General features: G+C 43.4%; 1 protein-coding gene across 3 annotated transcripts in view; it reads right to left on the bottom strand.

Annotated features, from left to right (window-relative positions):
* The window catches only part of KIAA2012 (KIAA2012 ortholog), an 86,271-nt gene that overhangs the window by 52,854 nt on the left and 12,528 nt on the right, over positions 1–20,889 (bottom strand). Inside the window, exons 3-11 of one of the 3 annotated variants that reach the window (XM_034786434.1) lie at positions 18,613–18,775; positions 17,277–17,432; positions 12,471–12,667; positions 9,965–10,190; positions 9,444–9,571; positions 7,579–7,747; positions 3,880–4,131; positions 2,342–2,518; positions 1,069–1,197 (exon numbers count right to left, since the gene is read on the bottom strand). In XM_034786434.1, the coding sequence (XP_034642325.1) occupies positions 1,069–1,197; positions 2,342–2,518; positions 3,880–4,131; positions 7,579–7,747; positions 9,444–9,571; positions 9,965–10,190; positions 12,471–12,667; positions 17,277–17,432; positions 18,613–18,775 (1,597 nt within the window). The remainder of the gene's footprint in view (positions 1–1,068; positions 1,198–2,341; positions 2,519–3,879; positions 4,132–7,578; positions 7,748–9,443; positions 9,572–9,964; positions 10,191–12,470; positions 12,668–17,276; positions 17,433–18,612; positions 18,776–20,889) is intronic. The other 2 variants (XM_034786436.1, XM_034786435.1) reach the window with 2 other exon arrangements.

Genomic DNA, 20,889 nt, shown 5'->3' with positions numbered 1-20,889 from the left:
CCTGGGAGGGAGGGGGAGACTCCGAGTGGCCGGGGCGCGGGTGCCGCTTCTCCCCCTCCCTCCCTCCTAGGCTTGAGAGCCTGGGGGGAGGAGGCAGGGCTGGGGATTTGGGGAAGGGGCGGAGTTGAGGCGGGGCCGGAAGTGGGGTAATTAAAGAACGGGGGGGGGCAAAATTGTTTTTGCTTTGGGCGGCAAAAATCCTAGAGCTGGCCCTGACTGTGGTACTTTCAGTGAGAGATAATGTCTTCACTGGGGAGCAGAAGCATCTCTCCCCTTTGAAAAGATCTGGGTTTTGAGCCAGAGATTAAAGCAGCAGACCAAAGGCTGCTGTGCTGTGGGCTTCTTTGGTCAAATGGCTTGGCCATTCTCTAATGATACAAGCCAGCTGCTTCTGTAGTAACCCATCATTTAACCCTCCTCATGCAAATTGTATTGATCTTCTTATCATGAATCACACCTTCCTTGCAGCAGCTCTCTAGCTCATCAGCACACATCTTGGTTATTCTTGGGGAAACAAACCCTACTGTCTATTGGCTGCTTGGCACTAGCCACTCTTGGGCTTCTTTTCTTGTGAGACGGCCCTTTCTCAGAACAAACCATTTTCTATTCCCACCAGCTCGTATCCCTGTTGGTTTTCGGAGATTGCATGACGTGTCTGTCAGAAGATGACTCACACTGGCTGTCTGAGGCACATAGCACAAATACCCGAGCAGATTATAAATTAGCCATCTCCTCTTTTTGAGGTTAACCTTAAAGGAGAGAAGGACATTGTTTATACTGGGCAAATTCCACAGCAGTTTTGTAACCCCTTTTTAAACTCAGCTACGCAATCCAGCATCCCTTTTAATAGCCATTCCATGATCTTGCCTATCCTAGAGCACAAGTAAACTTGCTGTGAAAACATTAGCTGTGGTGGTTGAGTTGGCAGAAGTTACCCTGTCTCAGTGAAAAGAGCAACACTGATCTGGGTCTGATTTTTATTTATTCAGTTTGTCTGAAACTGTGGAGAGCCATGCATGCCATTTCTTCCTCTTGGAAAATAAACTTCTTCAAATTATGTGGCCTTACCTTTATCTGGAACGAAGCTAAACTGAGCAGGAACTTCTGCATCTTGGACAGATCCCAAGAGGGACAGACAGACAATTTCTCCATCAGGGCCCATTATGAGGCTGCCTAGTGAAGTACCATTATAACACTCTTGAAAACATAAAGATGAACATTGTTACTAATATACACCGTCAACAAGGATACCTGGAGACCTACTGCACTGCTGTTCATTGCATGAAAATATCCTTCTCAGTAGCTCTGTGCATGCATTCACATTATCATGTCAGAATTAAAAACAAGGTTACTCTAAGAAAGCTCTGTACATTACAGGAGATGGGTTGGAACACAACATTCAGTAGCAGATTTTGAAAGCCACCCCCAAAGCTCATGAGTGTTTTATTTGAGGTTTTCGTTCTGTCCAGTACGACCTTCAGATCAGGTCAGGTTTTGAGTTCTGAACCCCATTCCTCCTAAGCTTAAGGGGCCTGGAAATCCAGCGCTTTTGTTACAGTTTTCTTATTTCTAAACATGACTCTTCTGAGCCTATTATGACATGAAAAGTGCACTTCATGTCATGCAAGTATTTGGCATTTTCCTTTCCATCTCCCCCTCATGCCACTCCCCACCCACCATCTGCAAATGAAGTTCCAGTTTGGTAATTACCCATTATCTTTTTTTCTTTCTGATACGGTGGCAACTTCAGGTGCTGACACTAACTAATCCCAGCTTTCGGCTGGCTGATGTTATCTGGCATAGAGGCGGAACTGTGGATTTGCAAAAGCACCTGTTTAATAAACATGGGACGAAATAACTCCCTGGTGTAAATGGGCACAATTCCATTGACTTGAACTGAATTATACTTTCTTACTGTAGGCTTTTGGAGTTTAGTTCCATCACTGGCTTCTCCCCGTGAATTACTGACTTTGTATTTAACCGGCATGCCTGTGTGCATGCCAGTGGTGTGTGCTGGCTTGGTCATGTCTGTTTGCAGCATAGGGTAGCTATCTCCTTCCTGCTGGAAGTATTGCCCCTGCCCCTTCTCAGGTCCTAAGAATCCATGTAATGGGCATGTTTTTTCAGTAGCATCTTATCTCAGGAACTAACTTTTCTAGAAACATGCACACACTGAATCTTAAACAATTCCTGGAATTCCCAGGGCTGCTGTCAAAACCAGCATGTTAGTTTCTCCTGAAGTTCTGGAGCTTTAAAAACAAAAGTATTGTGTCCCTCCAGCATGTACAGTACAAACAGATCAACATAATTACAGACTCCATTCACAGTACAAACATGTTACCTCTCAGCTCTTCTGGTAGGGTGCCACGAGTGATTCCTACAGGGAGAGTCTTAGAAGTGCTGCTGCTCATCGTTTTGAAGTTTGTCTTGCTACTCTGGTTCCCTGGGCCCTTCTTTCCATATATAGGGGGCAGCAGCTCTAATCCTGGGACTGCATTCTGGGTGAATAAATCACCATCTTGGAAAAAGCATATAAGGAACAATACTAAAGAGCTGCATAAAACAATACATTTCTGAGGGGGAAATAGAGACCTAGGCAGAAGGAGGGAATGCACAAAAGGGTCACAATTAATCAGTGACTTACTGGTGTGTGGTTTGTCTATCCTGCTAAACTACCCCATCTAATTAATCTTTATTCTCACTGCCAATGTTATAAAGTGCTGCGTAGTCTACAAAGTGCTGCGCAAAACTGATGAGCAATTGTATCAACCTAAAGAAAACATGAAATGTTCCATCAACATATTGTTGTTATTGAACTATGAGCTGTGGTAACGAAATTAGAGTGATGAGTCTGATACCAGAATTACCGTAGTTGCCTTTGAAAAAAAGACTCATTTTCCTATAGTAACTCTATGATATCTGAGATACAACAGTTTCTCCCTCTACTTGGAATAGAAAATAACTGCTGTATCTTAGATTCCACTGGGTAATTGTGGGTAATGTGTAAATGTTGAATTTTCATTGGCGATCACTATAGTTTATAGAAAATAACTGCTGCCTTGATGACTTTAATACCCTTAAGATATTAAGTGCACAGCAGTGGTTTCTGTTCTGTACAATTATTTGCAGCCAGTGCTTGGGTTCCAAGAGCTCCAAGGAAAATCTAGCTGCTGCAGGAAGGTGGTGGTGATGATTCATGGGGAGCATTCTTGAGACAGGCTCTGTATTGATGCTAGAGTGGTGCTGTGCTGCTGGAGGTGCCATCTTTCAAATGACATGTAAGGTGTAGGTTATGACGAAGTGTAGTTATTAAAGATCCCACTTTCATTACTTTGGTATTCAGGCTAAATTCCAGTTTAATCAATGAATTCCGTCCACCTAAAATTCCCCTGTAGTTTCGACTGACATAGACGTTCTTTAATTTCTCTACTGGACTATTGTGTAGTGAGTGGATTGTTTGATATCTTCCATAGCAAAAGCGGCTGCATTTCAATAACAAATGAAGTAAAACCTAATATGTCTTGTAATTGGTTTATAAAATTTGTTAAACGTCTTGGGGTCGTTGGATGAAAAGTGTTATAGAATGTCAGTTGTTATGAATTAACAAAATTCCATTATAATAGGCCCCTTAGAGTGTTATCTTAATGCAAAGCTTAGATGCAACACATACTCCTGACACAATTCAATGTGAAATAAATTCCTTTAGAGTGACCATCGGATTGGCTAATGTGGCCAATCACCATGTGATTGGCTAATATCGCCACAAAGATGAGCTGTAGTAGGTGAATAGCTAGAAGCTGAATTAGTTTTATAGCGGAGATGGTGTTAGTCTAGCTACAACTGAGGCAAAAGCTGAATCTCTGATTTGTATTGACTGACCTCTTTTATAGTGGCCCTCCTTTCCAGCATTCACCCCTCTTATTCCTGCCTTCCTCCCCTCCAGAGTGAACTTTCGATTGGTTATTGGAGGTAGGAAGAAGCTACCTTGATGTATCTCTGGGTTTTCTCCAATGACCATTTGGTGCTGTTCAGTTGGACCCTCTGGCCCAGAAATGAGATCATTTGGTGAAGGAGCCAACAACTTCTCACCGTCGTCATCAGCCTCTGATCTGGATTTGTCACAAGAAGCTGCTGGAATGAAAGAGGAACATGAAATGGAGATACTAGCCACCGCTTCTTTTCCAATAAACTGGTGAAAGTTTATTGGAAAAGAAGTTTCTGAACCTCTATGTGTTTTCCTGTTGTTTGTCTTGTATTGTGAAATCAGACTTGGTGAAATCACAGCAGCCGCAAGCAGCATCTTTAAACTCTTATTCATGTCAAGAAATTGACGAACTGATTAACATAACTGGCTGTCTCAGCCAGAAAGAGTGGTGCAATCCTGGAATGGGAGAAATCAAACTACGTGGTTGGGCGAACCAGATTAGTGTTCCTAACCGAAGTACATTTGATAATTGAGCTTAACAGCTTCTTCGTTCAACACCTGGCCTTGAAGAAACATGGAATCCACCTCCATGATGCAAATATTCTCCTATAATTCAATATCGGGGTTCTACACACGGGTTCTCTTAACTTTTTTGAACAACCTCTGTTTAGTGCACAGTTCTGAGTATCTCACTGAAGCCAGACTCTAGATTTGTGGGACTGATGTTACATTCTGTTCTACAGTCAGATACTGGCATAATTATGCAACTACCAGTGACTTCATTGGGCGTTACATGCATATATCTGAGGGCAGAACTTGGCCCTAAATGGTTACTGGCATGCTGCTTTTTTTAATAAAATAATGTACCTCTAATCATTCCTGCAGTTGTTCTGGGATACACTTTAGTGTATTTTTTACCCATGTGGTTTTTCATGAAGATCTGTTGACTGCAGTAGCAATATTTTTATATGTAGTACTATAACAATTTTGTTACCGTGATTATTGGGTTTCCCATTTTATTTAACATTTGCAAATATTGAGAAGATCAGGAGCATCTGGACCATTTCCCCCCCCATGTTCATGTTTAGCTGTAGCTGTAGCAAAGTTCCTTCTGTGTGGAGGGAATAGAATCAGTAGCCAGACAGAAAGGAGTTGCTGCTTCTGAGTCAGCTTGAACAAATATGTGCTCCCTGGGTGACGGCTGGATGATGCTGAAAAGGGCAGGGGAAGAGGAGCTGTGGGGAGATACCAAAATCCTCTGGCTTGTGTTATGCAGGAGTCAGACTAGATGGTCATAGCATCCCTTCTGGCCCTAAAATCTATGGAAGTAGCGCTATGAAAAATGGCAGAGAAAGAGGTAGATAGAGGATGAAGGGAGGGGAAATGTGGGGAGAAAGAAGAGAACACTAATGTAGAGGGAGAAGGGAACAGTGGGAAAAGGGGAGGGAAAGAAGAGAATGAGGTAGAATGGGAAAAGGTGTCCAAAGAAGGAGAAAATTGGGAAAGAGGCATAACTACTGTTATAAGTGGTAACATATGCTATGTGAAAGTCTTCAGATTGCTTGCTTACAGAAAGCAGGGGCCTCTGACGGAATAGCCGCACCCCTCCCACCCCATCCATATCATCACCCAGTTTCTAGACATGTTGAAATATATCCGTCCATGTAGCACATCAGTGTGGGTTGATAATACTGTACAGAAAGTGGTGTTGCCCTTGTCCCTTTGTTCTGGATTTGCAGAGTCTGTTGATTCTGCCCAGTCTGACAGCAGTGGTTCAAGAGTCACCTTGGTGAGAGAAGATCACTGCTCAAAGCTGCTTCCTTGTCAAATACATGACAAATGGAAAAGTTGCTGAACTTCCTTTCCATTTATAATGCAAATAAACACAGAAACAGCTCTAGTGCATTAGCAACTTCAGACAAACCTTTTTCATACATTTTTATAATTCTTTGATATTTTTAAAAAATACTTGTCATCTGAAGCAGGGTTTTCCAAAGGTTCTGACAATGTTGTCCTGTTTGCAGTGTTGCTGTAGCTGTGTCAGTCCCAGGACATTGTCTCTCTAATGTGGGTGAGGTAGTATCTTTTATTGGACCAACTTCCGTTGGTGAGAGAGACGAGCTTTCGAGCTTACATGGAGCTCTTCTGCAGGTCTGGGAAACTAACTCAGTGACACAGCTAAATACAAGGTGGAATGTAATCCTGAGCATTTAATATTTAGATTAATTCTTTAAGGGACCAGTCCTCAAATCGTACTCCTGCAACAGTCCCACTGAAGTCAGAGGGGCTATTTAGTATGTGAGTAACAGTTGCAGGAGTTCCTTTAACTAGGACATTGCCAGTTGAAGACTGTTATGGAACATGATGTCAGACTTAGGATCTTACATGCCCCTTGTTTTATTTTCTGGAAGGGAGAAATCAAATCAAACCATGTATCCTCTTTCCTCACTCTACCCCAAGGATTCTCAAACCAGGGGTCGGACCCCTCAGGGGGTCGCGAGGTTATAACATGTGGGGTCGCGAGCTGTCAACCTCCACCCCAAACCCCGCTTTGCGTCCAGCATTTATAATGGTGTTAAATATATTAAAAAGTGTTTTTAATTCATAAGGGGGATTGCACTCAAAGACTTATGTCAAAGGGGTCACCAGTAAAAAAGTTTGAGAGCCACTGCTTTACCCATTCCTCTCTCTCTCTCTCTGCACTGTGGTGACTCTTTCCAGTGGAAAATGGTGGACTCAGTTATTTCTGGGACCCAGCAGCACTGCTCTTTGCATCTTTCAAGGGAGCGTCAGTATTTATCTGAGGCAATTTCTTTCTCTACTCACTAAGATTAGAGCGTTCTTAGTCTTTAGCATTCTCAGCCCTTGTTGCTTGGACAGTGCAGGTTCCAAATTTGATTTCCCCCACAGGCAGTATGTCACGCTGCAGACAAACCATGAAAGGGCCATATGTGATCTGTGAAGTTCTGCAATGCATCCTGTGGCCAGCTTCATCTATAATAAGAAGATGTAGCCTTCAGAGACTACAGGTCCCAGCATGCAGGGCTCTGTCTTGATCTGATAAGCAGGCCACTCAAATCTAGATGGTGCATTGCATGTTAGGACCTGCAGTCTATGTGAAGCACACCTCTGTGTTCAAGATAAAGGAGGCTGCAATCTGCTCCATCTAAGACAAATCAGGTGCAGCTCTTCGGCCCCCAGCCAATTCCTCCCTGTGCCTCAATTTAATGAACTGTCTTTATTTCATAGCCAATGTTCCTTGTCCTCGACTGATATTGAAATACCAGTCAATCTCCAGCCCACCTTTTTCATGCCAAAAATGTTGGCTTATTCAGATAAACTTTGGAAAAACAATTTGAGTTTGAGGGTGTTTGATCTGATCTGAATCTCCTGAAGTTTGCCCAATATTAGCAGAAACTCTGCTGCTTTTACACTGTATTGAGGCGCAGACTCCCCTTTGGGATATAAACCATGCGGAATCCAAAATAAACCTGCTCTGAATATCTTCAAGAACACAAGAGCTAACACTGAAATGATGCAGTCCAGGATGGGAGAGTTCCCTTTTTCTGCAGTCCCAATCTAATCATTGTGTAACTTACAAATACCTTGAATTTAGATAGATCAGAGAATCTTTTGTCTACAGCTGATGGTACCTGTTTGATTCTTTGCTTTGGTCTCAGGCTGGGTTTGCAACTGAATAAGCAAAGGCAGGATCAGAAGCTCCTTTGGGGGATCACTGGATCTAAATTGTTTCTTGTGGGGCACTTGGGCTCTGGGTGATTCTTCTGAGATTGAAGGAAACTTCAAAGTCTCTGGAGCCTGCTGTAAGATATAAATCAAAAGTGTCAGAAACCCCAAATACTCCCATTACTTTTGACTTATATTTTTATTCCTCACTCTATAGGCTAGCTAAAGCACAACCTACTAGCGCAACAAAGCCAGGCTGGTTTCACTCGTTCATTCCCCATCTCCGCTGGGCATCTTCTGTGGAACATGGGATGTTTGACCCTCCCCAATTCTGTCCCAGTCCTGGCCACCGCATCAAAGCCTTGGACTTCTCCAGAACACAGTGGAAGAAGAAGCTGGATTAGGCCCAGGATGCTTAACTTGATGGTTCTGAATTGTTTAAAGTCTTTGTTTTTCTAAAACATACGTACACAGTGCAGTTAACAGGAATCTTTCTCTTGACTCCAATGGGAGTTGGATCAGATTTTAACTTAGGGCTGGTCTACAGTGAAAAGTTACACTGGCATAGCTATTTAAAAAATCCACAGATATGAAGTTAAACTGATCTAACCCCCAGTGCAAATAGAGCTAGGTCAACAGAATAATTCTTCCATCGACCTAGCTATCCCCTCTCGGGGAGGTGGATTACCTACAACGCCCCCCATCCCTGTAGTAATCATCTGCACTAAAACACTACAGTGGCGCAGCTGCAACTGTGTCATGAGGCTATGAAATCAGGCATGGTTAAGGGAAGAAAGATTTGCCTCCATGTTTTGTTTTTTTAAGTGTCAAGCAACTGCGGCATCTGAAGAACCAGCATGCTTGGATACCCCAGACCCTCCCTGCAGAGGGGCACATGCATGTGTTCATGCGCCCGCACAGAAGCATTCAGTCTCTCCAGGCACAGTCCTATTTATTGAGGCTTTGTGGTGGGTACCAGCATTTGGCCTTCAGATTCGCAGCTCTTTACCTGTTGGACACTCTCTTGCTCCATTTTGAACCTGACTACCCTATAAATATAGTTGTATCATGAGGCCTGGTTGCCATGTTGTGGTCCCCTGATGCAGTTACAACATGATTAAAATGTGTATTGTGGATGGTACCTGATCATGTGGTAACAAGAACTATAACCCATGACATATAATCTGTTACAATGTTGTAACCATGCCAAGGAACAACCATGCTTGTCTCTGTAGTGCTGATGTGGCCGTAAGTATTTCAGTGTCTTTTGTTGCATCACCTGCTACTTTCACACTTCAAGTGCCCTTATCCCTGTGGTATAGAGTAGCCTCAGGACTGACTTCGAGAACATTCATGTATCAGCGTCTCCAGCATTCTCTTGCATTCTCCAGTTCAAAGAGGGCAGTAGCACTTTGTTTCCCTTTATAGCTTCACTTTCACTATTTTGCATCTACTGAAATGGATAAAACTCCATTTTCACAATTACAGAAAGGGGCAGACACTTCAATAGAGAAATATTTAAAAATAAATGTGTTTTGGAGGGGATAGAAACCCATAAGCCAACCTCTAACTATTGGTGTTCAACAAGGAACTTTCCATAGGGGCAGGCTGCCCGATAACTATCCACTACTGAGTTTCTTGCACCTTCCTCTAAAGCATCTGGTCCTGGCACTGTAGGACACAGGATACTGGATTAGATGGGTCACTGGTCTGATCCAATAGGGCAATTTGTATGTGCACAAAATTGCCTATATTCATGTTATGAGCCTTGAAAGGAGACCATTTCATACATTATTCCCAACAACTGCATATTTGTTTTTAAAAATCTGACCTTTCTGTGTTCCACCCTGACCACACCTTGCTCTGAGTCCATGGCAGACTGAATAGGAGGAAAAAAACCTGTTTCAATAAGGTGCCCTTCTTCTTTGCCATCCTGGTTATTCAGATGTCCTTGTTTAACTGAGGGGGGGAAATGGAGACGAGATGAAAAGGGGATGAAATATTAATATGTGTTAATGGCATCAGATAAGGGTCAGTATTTACTCTATCATTGAACCTGTCAAGGACAGGAGGAGGAATAAATTTACCAGTCCCTGCACCCATGGTAATAAGGAGAAGGAAAGTTTCCTCATACAACTCTTTGCCCTCTTCCCAATGAGCACTGCAACACATGACCACTGTCATTAATTAAAATACAACCTTAGAGATTCTTGCTGTGCTCATAATCCAGAGGTGACTGTTATAACAGTACACATAAAATTTACTGGACTCTCCTCATTCTTCAGAAGTCCAGTAAATTCATTACAAACACAACTATGACAAGAAATAAAGCTAAGGAGGTGTATTTCTTACCACTGTAGGGCTTTTTTCTTCCAGGGAAATAGCCTCCGTAGAAAGTCATGTAGGATCTCTCACTCAAAAGCTGAGAAGTATCAATAGTGGCATTCCCAACAGAGCTCTTGACAGTTTGGTTCAGCTTTTCACGGTGCTCTTGACTCTCTGTCTGGTGTGACTTTTCCCCATGCCATTGGCCCTCCATTGCACGCTCCACATCTTGGTGATCTTCCACCTCTGTGCCCTAGGAGATGGCAGAATGACTGGCTTTACAATAGAGCTGGATAGAAAATGGTTTTCCCCTGCAGCTAACTTCAATGAAAATGGGGGTTGGGGAGGAATCATTTTTGTCAATTTTCCACAGAAAATTTTAAAGTTTTATCAGAAAACTTAAAAATGTCTTCAGTTTTAATGCAAAAACTCAACACTTTCTTTGGAAATCAGACTTTTTTTCACAGAATTTTAGTCAAAAACCCATTTTCCATTAAACCATTTTTTCAACAGAAAATTTTCAACCATCTATTTTTTACAAGCCCACATTCATGAATACCATTTCAGCCTGACTTATAATGCTAAGTATTTCTCTTCTCAGTTGTCACAGATTTCATTCTATGTAGGGTATCAACTGTTTAAATATACAACCACTTTTTTTGTTACATATATTATTTGTATATGTTTTTTTTATATATACCATATAGTCCAAGGGACTATGCTTGCTTGCATTGAAATCAATGGCAAAACTCCCACTGATCTCAGTGGTGCAAGACTGGGGCCCCAAAAGATTGAGAACTTCTAACGGGTATATGATGCTGGGTATTACTCTTCTGCTGTCTCTCTGAATATGTACTAATTTATGACCATTTGCATAGTAGCTCCTGTTTTGTACGTAAATTTTATCTTTTATTGTCTATTCAGCAATTCTTAAATCAGATGCTGAAAAAGATACAGTGTTGAGGAAGAGACGAATGCTAAAAGTATAACAGCTTCACCTCTGTTCTTTACGTCAGTTCAGTATACTCAGTCAGTGCTGCCAAGGCATGCTTTGGGGCTAATTACACTGCCCTCCTTTGAGATCTACTGACGAAAAGCGTTATAGAAGAGTAAGGGTCTGTCTACACTGGCAGAGTTACAATGCCGACAGTTACAGCGCCGCTCAGAGAGCGCTGAAGAGAAACCGCTGTTGTGTGTTCACGGTGTCAGCTGCCTGCACAATAGCGTGTTCACACTTGTGGCACTTGCAGTGGTATTCGGAGCGGTGCACTCTGGGCAGTTATCCCATAGAGCATCTCTTCCTCTTCTGCCGCTAAGAGTTATGGGAAGACGGAGCGGGTCATGGGGCATCCTGGGTCCTGTCCCAATGCCCCGTGATGCATTGCTTTGCATCCCAGCAATCCCTGTGCTTTCGTCCGCATTTGGTGCCATCTTTCAACGGTTTGTGTACTGCGTGCTCTGCCTCTTCAGTCTACAGGAATGGATCCCGCACTGTTGACCAATGTGCTGCTCGCTCTGACCAACACATCATGAGTGGCAGTGGAGTTATTCCTTAAACTACAAAGGCAAGAGGAGTTCAACATTGATCTCACCACGCGTAGTAGCTATGACACGAGATTTCTTGTGGCATTCATTGAGGTGCTGACCACAGTGGAACGCCACTTTTGGGCTCGGGAAACAAGCACTGAGTCATGGGATCACATTGTCATGCACGTCTGGGATGACGAGCAGTGGCTGCAGAACTTTCAGATGAGGAAAGCCACATTCATGGGACTGTGTAATGAGCACGCTTCAGCCCTGCGGCGCAAGGACACGAGAATGAGATCTGCCCTGTCATTGGAGAAGCACGTACTGATTGCACTGTGGAAGCTGCTACTCCAGACTGCTACCGATTGGTCGCTAACCAGTTCGGAGTGGGAAAGTCGACCGTTGGACTCATGTTGATGGAAGTGTGCAGGGCCATTAATCACATCCTGCTCCGAAAGACTGTGACTCTGGGCAACGTGTGTGACATTGTGGATGGCTTTGCACAAATGGGCTTCCCTAACTGCAGCAATTTGAAGCTGAAAGCCACTAATATTTGTTGCTATTCTCAGGAGTGCAGAGCTTGTAATTCTAGGAGGTGATTGTGATTGGTGCAGATGATGCACTGTGAAGGTTTAGGAAAATTGCCTGTTGCTTTGTAGGGCTCTCTTTGCTTTCGAAATGGAATAAAGATTGCTTTCAAACCAAAACAATTATTTTATTAAACAACAACAACCGGAGGAGAGAGACTAACAAAAAACACATCAGCACTGTGGGAGATGGGGGAAGGGAGGGTCTCAGGAGGAGGTGGGGTCTTGGGACGGTTAAAGATTTGTGTATGTCCAGCTATCATATGCAACAAGTATCTGCTGCATGTTGAAGCCAGAGCTCATACTTGCAAAACTTTGCTGTAAGAATAACCACCCTGGTAGTACAGCATCAAGGGGAACTGAGGGGATTCTGCTCTGTATGAAGACCGAGATCATCTTTGATAATGAAGAAGTGGTACCTGTGGGACCTTTGTGCATGCTGCATTCTGACTCCAGGTGGCCTCCTTTGCAGGTGGAGGTCTGAGTTCTAGACTCAATCTTCTCACTGAAACCCGAACAGGTACTCGAGCTCTTCTCCGGCCACGTGTTTCTACTTCATCTCCTTCCACCCGGTTTTCTCTGTTCTCGGCCTCCTTCTGAGCTGAGTAACTTTGGCCTGCAAGACAGGTGTGTCAGGACTGGATCACAAAGTGAACTATTACACTTCAGAGAGGTTCTAGTTATTTAGGGCCAAATTGTGGCATTTAGCCACTGATCCCCGTTGGGAGCTGTACCACCCCAGCAGGAGAGCCGGGCCAGGTTGTGCCACAGGGACATGCTCCTTTCCTGAATGGCCTGGGGACATGTGATTAATGCAGGTTGAACCATCCTTTAGGAACGGGCTGATATGGAGGAGGGTAGGGCCACGGCCACCTGAGCTCAGGGACTGCAATTGTGAGCGGCCCTTCTACAGGGCATGAAAAGAGGAGAAAGCTCCTTGCGTGCTCTCCCATGTACCTGGGAACAGGTGAATCACAATGTGTCTCAGAATTGATACTATATTCAAGAAAGTGGGGGTTCACTTCAATGATTGGATTTCTTTAGGGTGTTTCCCAGTGCTTTGGAAATTAAAACTATGCATCCTGAAGAAAGGATTGAAACGTAACTTGAATGCAACCTGCATTAATAATTCACATCCTGTATCCTAGCAGGGACGGTACTAAACAGGGGAGGTATTCATTGAACCAAGAGCAAAGCAACATCAAGTTGAAAAGGAAATTACTATGGAAATTAACTTTCAAGCCTCAGGCAGATGTGGAAGAGGTTCATTGTACAGGGGATTTTCCTTGTACTATATTTTATATTGGGTTTCCACTACTACTTTGACAGCTGCATGCTCCAAGCCTGCTCTGTGGTCAGCAAGGCCTTGGCTTGCAACAAATTTTTCAGCAGCATTATGGTCTGTTCAGTACATTTATTCTGTTGGAATTTTCTTATTAGCAAAGGGTTTGCATCAACACATGTCTTCTGCAAAGTTAACAAATCTTTCAGTAATGTTTTAGAGCAGTCACAGCCAACCTGTGCCCGGAGGCCACTTGTGGTTTCCGAGGATGAATGCGTTAAGAAAAAAACTGTGCCTTTTATTATGAATTGAAAATGTGTCCCCTGAGCTGCTCCCTGCAATGTTTGAGTCATGTCTGTTGCTATGGAGGAGTTGGGGGTTCACTTCTTCTCACATCTTGCCCTGCAGCTGCGGTGTGGCCAGGAACACTGGGACCCTTTCCTATTCCTAGCCTCTCTATGTGCTTAGCAGCCCTTCCCTCCTTCCCACACCCTCCAGTGGCCACCTGCTGCCTCGCAGGGGAGAAAGAGCAGAGTAGTCTTGGTTGCTTCGTAACTGTTGGCCCATTGTAATAGCTTTCCGTGGGCCCAACAGACGAGGTACACACTGATTTGGATTTGCTCATGTAGCTCCTTGAAGCAGTCTGGCTGCACTGGAAGTATATTTAATTTGTTTTAGATTCATAATGCTTCCTTCACATAATCCTTGGGGGCAAATTCAAAATTACTGAAACAATGCACTGACCAGTCAACAGACAGAAAGCAACGGAACTGGTGCAATATAAAGGGTGGGTGGTTTATTTATTATTACTCCGCACAGAACAAACTGTGTATACAGGGCTGGCTCCAGCTTTTTTGCCGCCCCAAGCGGTGAAGAAAAAAAAAAGAAAAGAAAAAAAGGAAAAACCCGATTGAGCTGCCACCGAAGTGCCGCCGAAGAGGAAGACGGAGTGAAGGACCTGTTGCCGAATTGCCGCTGAAGACCTGGACGTGCCACCCCAATAACAGACGGTCGTGCCACCCCTTTCTATTGGCCGCCCCAGGCACCTACTTCCTTTGCTGGTGCCTGGAGCCGGCCCTGTATGTCACCCCCCTGCAAGCAAAAGCTTGAGAGGAGATGAGAGACTGACACCATGCCCTGAAATGATTATTCTGGCTTTGTTGGATCAGGGGTTCCTCTGCTGAGGAACAATCTTTCTTAGATGTCCAAATCTAATGACTGCTGGTTAGAGTACATCTCATGGTCTCTGCTTTTCCTGCTGGTGTATAAGGAATATGGAGATCTCTCTGATAGCCAGGGCTCAAACTGTGGGCTGGGCTGGCCTAGAAGGATCCACATATGCTTTTATTGCACGGAAGGGAAGGGAGCTGGGTTACTAAACAGTACCATCCCACCCTTTCCATGTAGCAGGCTTCATGGGCTCCAGCATCCTTGTATCAGAAAGGGAAAGGTACACGCCATTTCCCTCCTTCCAACCCCAAGGGGAATCCACTCAGAGTTCATGTAGCCTGAGGCTGTACAGTATAACTTTTCTGAGGGGAGCTTCTTCCATGTAGCGGAAACCTCACCTCCTTAAAGGGAGGCTCCAGGAGCAGTAACTGTCTAAGCCTAGAGTTGTGCAGAGAAAGCAGCAGGGGATTGAGAAGCAAAGTGAAACCACAGGGCCTGCAGCAGATCCCCCAGTTGGGGAGGCTAGACAAACTCCTGCCTACCCCCGCGAAACAATTAGAGGGTAACTCAGCACGGGGACCTGTGACAGTTCCCACTCTCTCCCAGACACCTCTTGTGTGGCTTTTTTGAAGGGGATTTTGACTGAGCTATAGGGGCTTCTGACACTGATCTATTTTTGTAGTGGAAACACATAGGAAATCAGTGCAGTCATTGGCGAACTGGGGCTAGATCCTGGGATGTATCAAACCTGTGCCCAGCTGCCCACTCTCCGAGGGTTCACTCTGGCCGTCAGGAATCACCAAGGTATATCAATACCCCATTTATACCTCCTGTGCTGGGGACTAGGTAGAGAGATGGTACAGGACCAGCAGCTATGTAGATGTTTTGTATTCCTGGAGCAGAGGCCAGGGCGTGGCTCTTGGTATGATGTGCTCGTTTCAGCTAACATCCCCAAGCAGGCAGGCAGCTAGCTGCATTTGGAACCAGCTGTGTGGTTCTTGAGTGATCTTCATGGATAGCCCCATATAGAGGACAGTAGGTATGTCTACACTGCAGCAGGGAGCATGCCTCCCAGTGTGGGCAGACAGAGTTGTGCTAGCAGGGTTCGAGCTAGCACACTCCAAATAGCTGTGAGGGTGTTTCTGCACCAGCAGAGGCTTGGGCTAGCCATCCGAGCTCAGACCTGTTCAACCTCCTGGGTCTAGCTCGGGTGCCTAGCCCTGAGCCTCCACTGGTGCAGCCATGTCTCCATTTTTAGTATGCTACCTCAAGCCCTGCTAGTGTGAATCTGTCTACCTGGGCTGGGAGGGTTACTCCCAGCTACAGTGTAAACACACCCATTGTGACCTCCAGATGGGAGTACAGGTCTGTCGCATCTTACGCGGATTTAACATGCGCGAATTCAGCTTTACGCGGCCGGCAAAAACAAAACAAAGAGAGAAAAATAACAATTTAAATTCTGTACCTGCCTGGTTTTTTGTTTGTTTCGACGACGACTTTCAGTGCGCCAGAGCCGGCCTTGTCTGTCGTGCGGGCGATTCTGCCCGCCATTACACTCAATGTAATTTTGACTATATGCGATTTTCGCTTTACGCACTGACTGCAGAACGTAACCCCAGCGGAAGATGAGACAGACCTGTAATGCGAAGGCATCCATTACATAGGCTAAAGGAGAGCTGGGAAGGCTGGTAATGGGATGCAGAGCTTTTCACCTAGGTCACTGGGTTTGAATCCAGACCGTTCAGTAATGAGTCCTTACCGTCTGAGGGCTGTTCAGTCACCTATGTAAAATGACTTGGTAGCCCAGTTTCCAGTGGACAAGTATTCACACAACCAAATGTACCTGACGGGTCTGTGGCGAAGCTTGCTCTGCTGCTGCTCTCGCTGTTCCTGTGGATAAAGGCAGCACTCCGCTCTTGGTGCGTGCACCCTTTTGAAGCACTACATTCACTTCAAAAATCCGCTTCTTACAAAAAGATGTTTACATTTATGGAATTGTCAGTCCTGGCTCCAGAGCTGAGGGTGACCATTGTGCACAAACCAGGGAATGGCTGGGCCAGTGCATGAGCAGGCAGAGTACAGGGTTACCCCTGAAATGTTCTCAGCACCTCCAGTGACGTGCTGAGGTTCTCAGCCCCCATTGCCTGCGATGGGAGTTGAGGGAACTATAGCGCCTCTTGGGATCAGACCTAAATGAGTTTTGGAGGCATTGGTCATGTCTGAGTGGGGCCAGCAGCATCACAGATCACCTTGGAGGCAGTGCTATGGAAGAAAGAGCACTATCATGGCGCTTTTCTACACCTACTGTAAAATGAAGGACATGCTAAGCAGAGAAATGCTGGGTTCTTGTGTTTGCAGTTTGTGGTTGTGGTGCAGGAATAATGGCATGAAGTAGAAACCTAAGGATGTAAACTATAAGTGCACAACTCCTTTAACTTTAACAGAGGATTGTATATGTGTAGATCCTCGTTCCTTGCCCTTAGCTGTACTGCTTACTCACTCTTTTATCTTATCTGGAGAGCTCACTGAAGGGTTCAATAGGTTTTGTTCTAATCCCAAACATTCCCTTACTAATTTTTGAAGTACACCTTTTCTATGAAATGTTTCCTTATTGAGAGCTATCTCGTAAGATGATAACTTAGTAATAATACATTCCTTCAAAGAAGACTTTATTATGCACATGATCTGCCCACAGGCATAAACACTGAATCAAATATTAAATCTTACCCAGGGTGGATTTTTTTCTATTAAAAAATAATACCTGCTATTATACCTGGATGGAGGTGTTGGCTTAGCTCAGCCCAGAAAGATGGGAACACAGGCAGGAGGTGATATTTTTTGGGTACAGCTGACAGGTCCTGTTGTCCTATTCTGTGATTTGGTGTGTTTAGGGAATTCTCCTGAAGCAATAAAGGGTCCCTGATATATCCTGGAAAGCATATATTGCAAAGCAAAGATATGTTACTTGAGATAAGACAGGAGAGAATGTTACATGTATTGGCTAGACCTAATTGAAAAATGGAGGGAAGAGGAAATACTGAAAAATCTTGAAGCCATTTTTCTTCCATGGGTTTTGAAAAGGATGAGTTTCTGTCTATTCAACAATTTTGGTTGTGAAACTTCTAATTTTTTCTGTTTTCAATTTGGCTTTCCCTTCCCCCCGCCCTCCATTCTCATTTTCTTTTTGTTCTCTCACTGAAAAGGGGGAGGGAGAAAGGAAAGGGGGAAAAAACCCAATAAAATAAAAACTGGAAAAGATAATTTTTTAAATTTCCAATAATGTTGAAAAATAAAGTTTGAAAAATGGAAATAAAAACATGGCCTTATTTAACAAAATTGAACATTTTCATGAATATTCATTTTTCAAAAAAAAAAATTTCAACCAGTTCTGATATTGACAGGAATGTGTCTAGTACAGTATATTGGCTCAGATTGTAAACTACGCCATATATTACCTGTAGTTTGCAGGTTATTCAATTGTGTACAGACTGAAGAATTAAAAATACATATGGACCATGAATAAACCTTCATCTGTGGAAGATGCTGAAAGTTAGAGATTGGCCCAAACCAAAACCTCAGAGCTGAACTCCCCTGAAGTCCGGTTACATTTGAATCCAGATCCAAACTTTGTGATTATCCTCTGTTGCTATAGTGGACTAAACCAACACCCCCAAATTTGGGGGTGTTGAAGTTTAGGTCTGACTCAGGATACAAATTTTGCAGTTTGGGCCCACCTCCGTTTTGATAGATTTGGAGAGTTTGAGAAGGGAAACTTCCACATCAGTAAGTACAGAACGTGGATCTTTTCCATGTTACATCTCACTTGTATTTAAATTATGAGCATATCAGATTCTAGTATTCAATACTGTAGCTTTCATAAACATTAAGTAAACATAACAAGGGGGTCCAATGCAAATCTTGTTGAAATCTATGTGTCTTTCCATTGATTTCAAAGGAAATTGGATTAGGCATCTAGAATTGAAGTCTATTCCTTCTGTTTATCATCAAGAAAGGGCTTGGTCTTTTAATTCCACTTGTAACACACAATCGCCCAAATGTTAGCTTAGAAATAGTTGCACAAACCTTGCATAACTTTAGGTTCTACTGACCTGCACACTGGAGCCTGTATATAATGCTAGGATCCCAGGTCTGAGAGAGTCTGAAGAGGTACCTCTTGGCTGAATAGCCTGGGCGAATCTGTCGGTCAATCTGGTTATCCGGCTTTTTCAGGAAATGGAGGTGTGGATGCCAAGCTGTCCCTTTCTGATCCTTCTGCAGCAATAATATGCATGGCAAGACTTCAGTTGCTTTAAATTTTGTTTCTCACTGCAGCTGGTGAGTTGACGTTAACAGATTCTAATCAATAACTCAGGGGAAAAAAACCCTCAAGTTGCCTGCAGGCATAGTAGAACAGGCATCTCAAGACAGTAGACTATGATGGGGAAATCACATGATGGTGAGTTTAAAGCAAACAGGTTGGGAGTGCGAGTCTGGAAATTGCCAAAAAAAACCCCAAGGGAACAATTCAGATCTTCAGCTAAAATTAAATACCAGCGAAGGATAAAGATAATCTGTCAAGAAAATAAATGTTCTACTCTGGACATCAGGGACTTACTCCTACTACTTTTGATGTTCATGGCTATGCTCCAGCTGATTTTATCGAGAGCAGGACCAGGCCATGGATTTTTTTTTTTTAAATCTCTCTACCCATGTGGAAAATGAGAAAAAATTGATCTGGACCTTAACTGAAATTCCCAACCAAACCCAAACCCTGACAGGATGCTGAAGCTTGAAAAAGTTTAGTCAGCTTTCTGATGCTGTATAATTTTATCAGAGCTCTCATTAATACCATTAATGCAACCAACTCACTGGGCTTCAAGAACTACTGTATTTTCCAATCAAATCTAGTTAAAACAAAGTGTAAGAATGGTTGAAACAAATACCTTTGTTAAAGTCCCGAAATGCAGACTTAGTTTAAATTTAAATGAGACCACACTGTTCAATAGAATTAGATACTGATTGTTTAAAAGCGTCTTGATGGGTCTAGACCAGAGACCAAGCTGCACTATATGCTGCCATGTGGGAAACCCAGGTTTAATTCTCTTTTGTTGGGTTGTGCACCTATCTAGACTAGTCAGATGGGATAAACTCCACTCTCGTAATGTTTGTAAAGTTTATGCTGTGATGCTGGGACTTGGTGTCCTTGTGCTATGGCTCAGTGTAGCGAAGTTGCTTTCAAAGATTGTGATATTGTATTATGATGTTTTGACACCACACTGCAAAGTGATGCTTCACATGCCCTGGAAATGATTCTGAGAACTTTTTGTTCCTTGCAAGCATGATACTATGAATTGCAGGCCTACAGAATCCCTAGGAGGCATCACACTTAGTCCCTGATTAGGCAGGGAAGGAGCTCTTCATACTGCCCTACAGTAACTTTTCTGGCTAGTTAGAAGTAGCATTGAGACATTCCACCAAAGGGAGACCTGTCACTCTTCTTCAGCTAGAAAGACTTGGATCCTGCACATCACAGCCAGCAGGAGTGAAAGTGCTCAAAACAGAGGAGCAACTCAGTGACACACTTGGGAGAGAAAAGCAGTTCTATAACAGATACACTAGACCCTCAGAGTTATGAACACCAGAGTTATGAACTGACCAGTCAACCACACACCGCATTTGGAAGCAGAAGTGTGCAATCAGGTAGCAGCAGAGACCGAGACAAAAACAAAAAGAAAGAAAGAAAGAAAGCAAGCAATTACAGTACAGTAGTGTGTTAAATGTAAACTACTGAAAAAAAAAGGGAAAGTAGCATTTTTCTTCTGCATAGTAAAGTTTCAAAGCTGTATTAAGTCAGTGTTCAGTTGCAAACTTTTGAAAGGACAACCATTACGTCTTGTTCAGAGTTATGAACATTTCAGAGTTATGAACAACTTCCATTCCTGAGCTGTTTGTAACTCTGAGGTTCTACTGTACATATTAATCTCAGTAACATTAAGGATGAAATCCTGGTCCTGTTGAAGTCAATGGCAAAACTCCCATTGACTTAAATAAAGCTGGATTCCACTCACGTTTATATATTTTAGAATATAATTATTTAATGGATTTATCATTTACATTAAAGTAAACTAAATCACCGTTTTCTAATCTTATTTTAAAGCTTTAACAAATCCACCATTCAGATGCCACTAGGGTGGGCAAATTAAAAATATCCAGAAACGTGTCTTTCCCGTTAAGCCATCAGGAGGATACAGTACTTGGGTTTTATAAGAAAAATTTTTTCTATTGGAAGAAAGAAATGGAAAGTAAATACAGGAAATTATAATAACTCTGCAAAGGGCAAGTGCAATGTTGGGAGCGGGGATGAGAGGGGAAGGGCAGCATGAGAG

The sequence above is a fragment of the Trachemys scripta genome, chromosome 11 (assembly GCF_013100865.1).
Source record: "Trachemys scripta elegans isolate TJP31775 chromosome 11, CAS_Tse_1.0, whole genome shotgun sequence".
Classification (NCBI taxonomy): domain Eukaryota; kingdom Metazoa; phylum Chordata; order Testudines; family Emydidae; genus Trachemys; species Trachemys scripta.
This window is presented reverse-complemented; position numbering and strand designations above follow the sequence as displayed.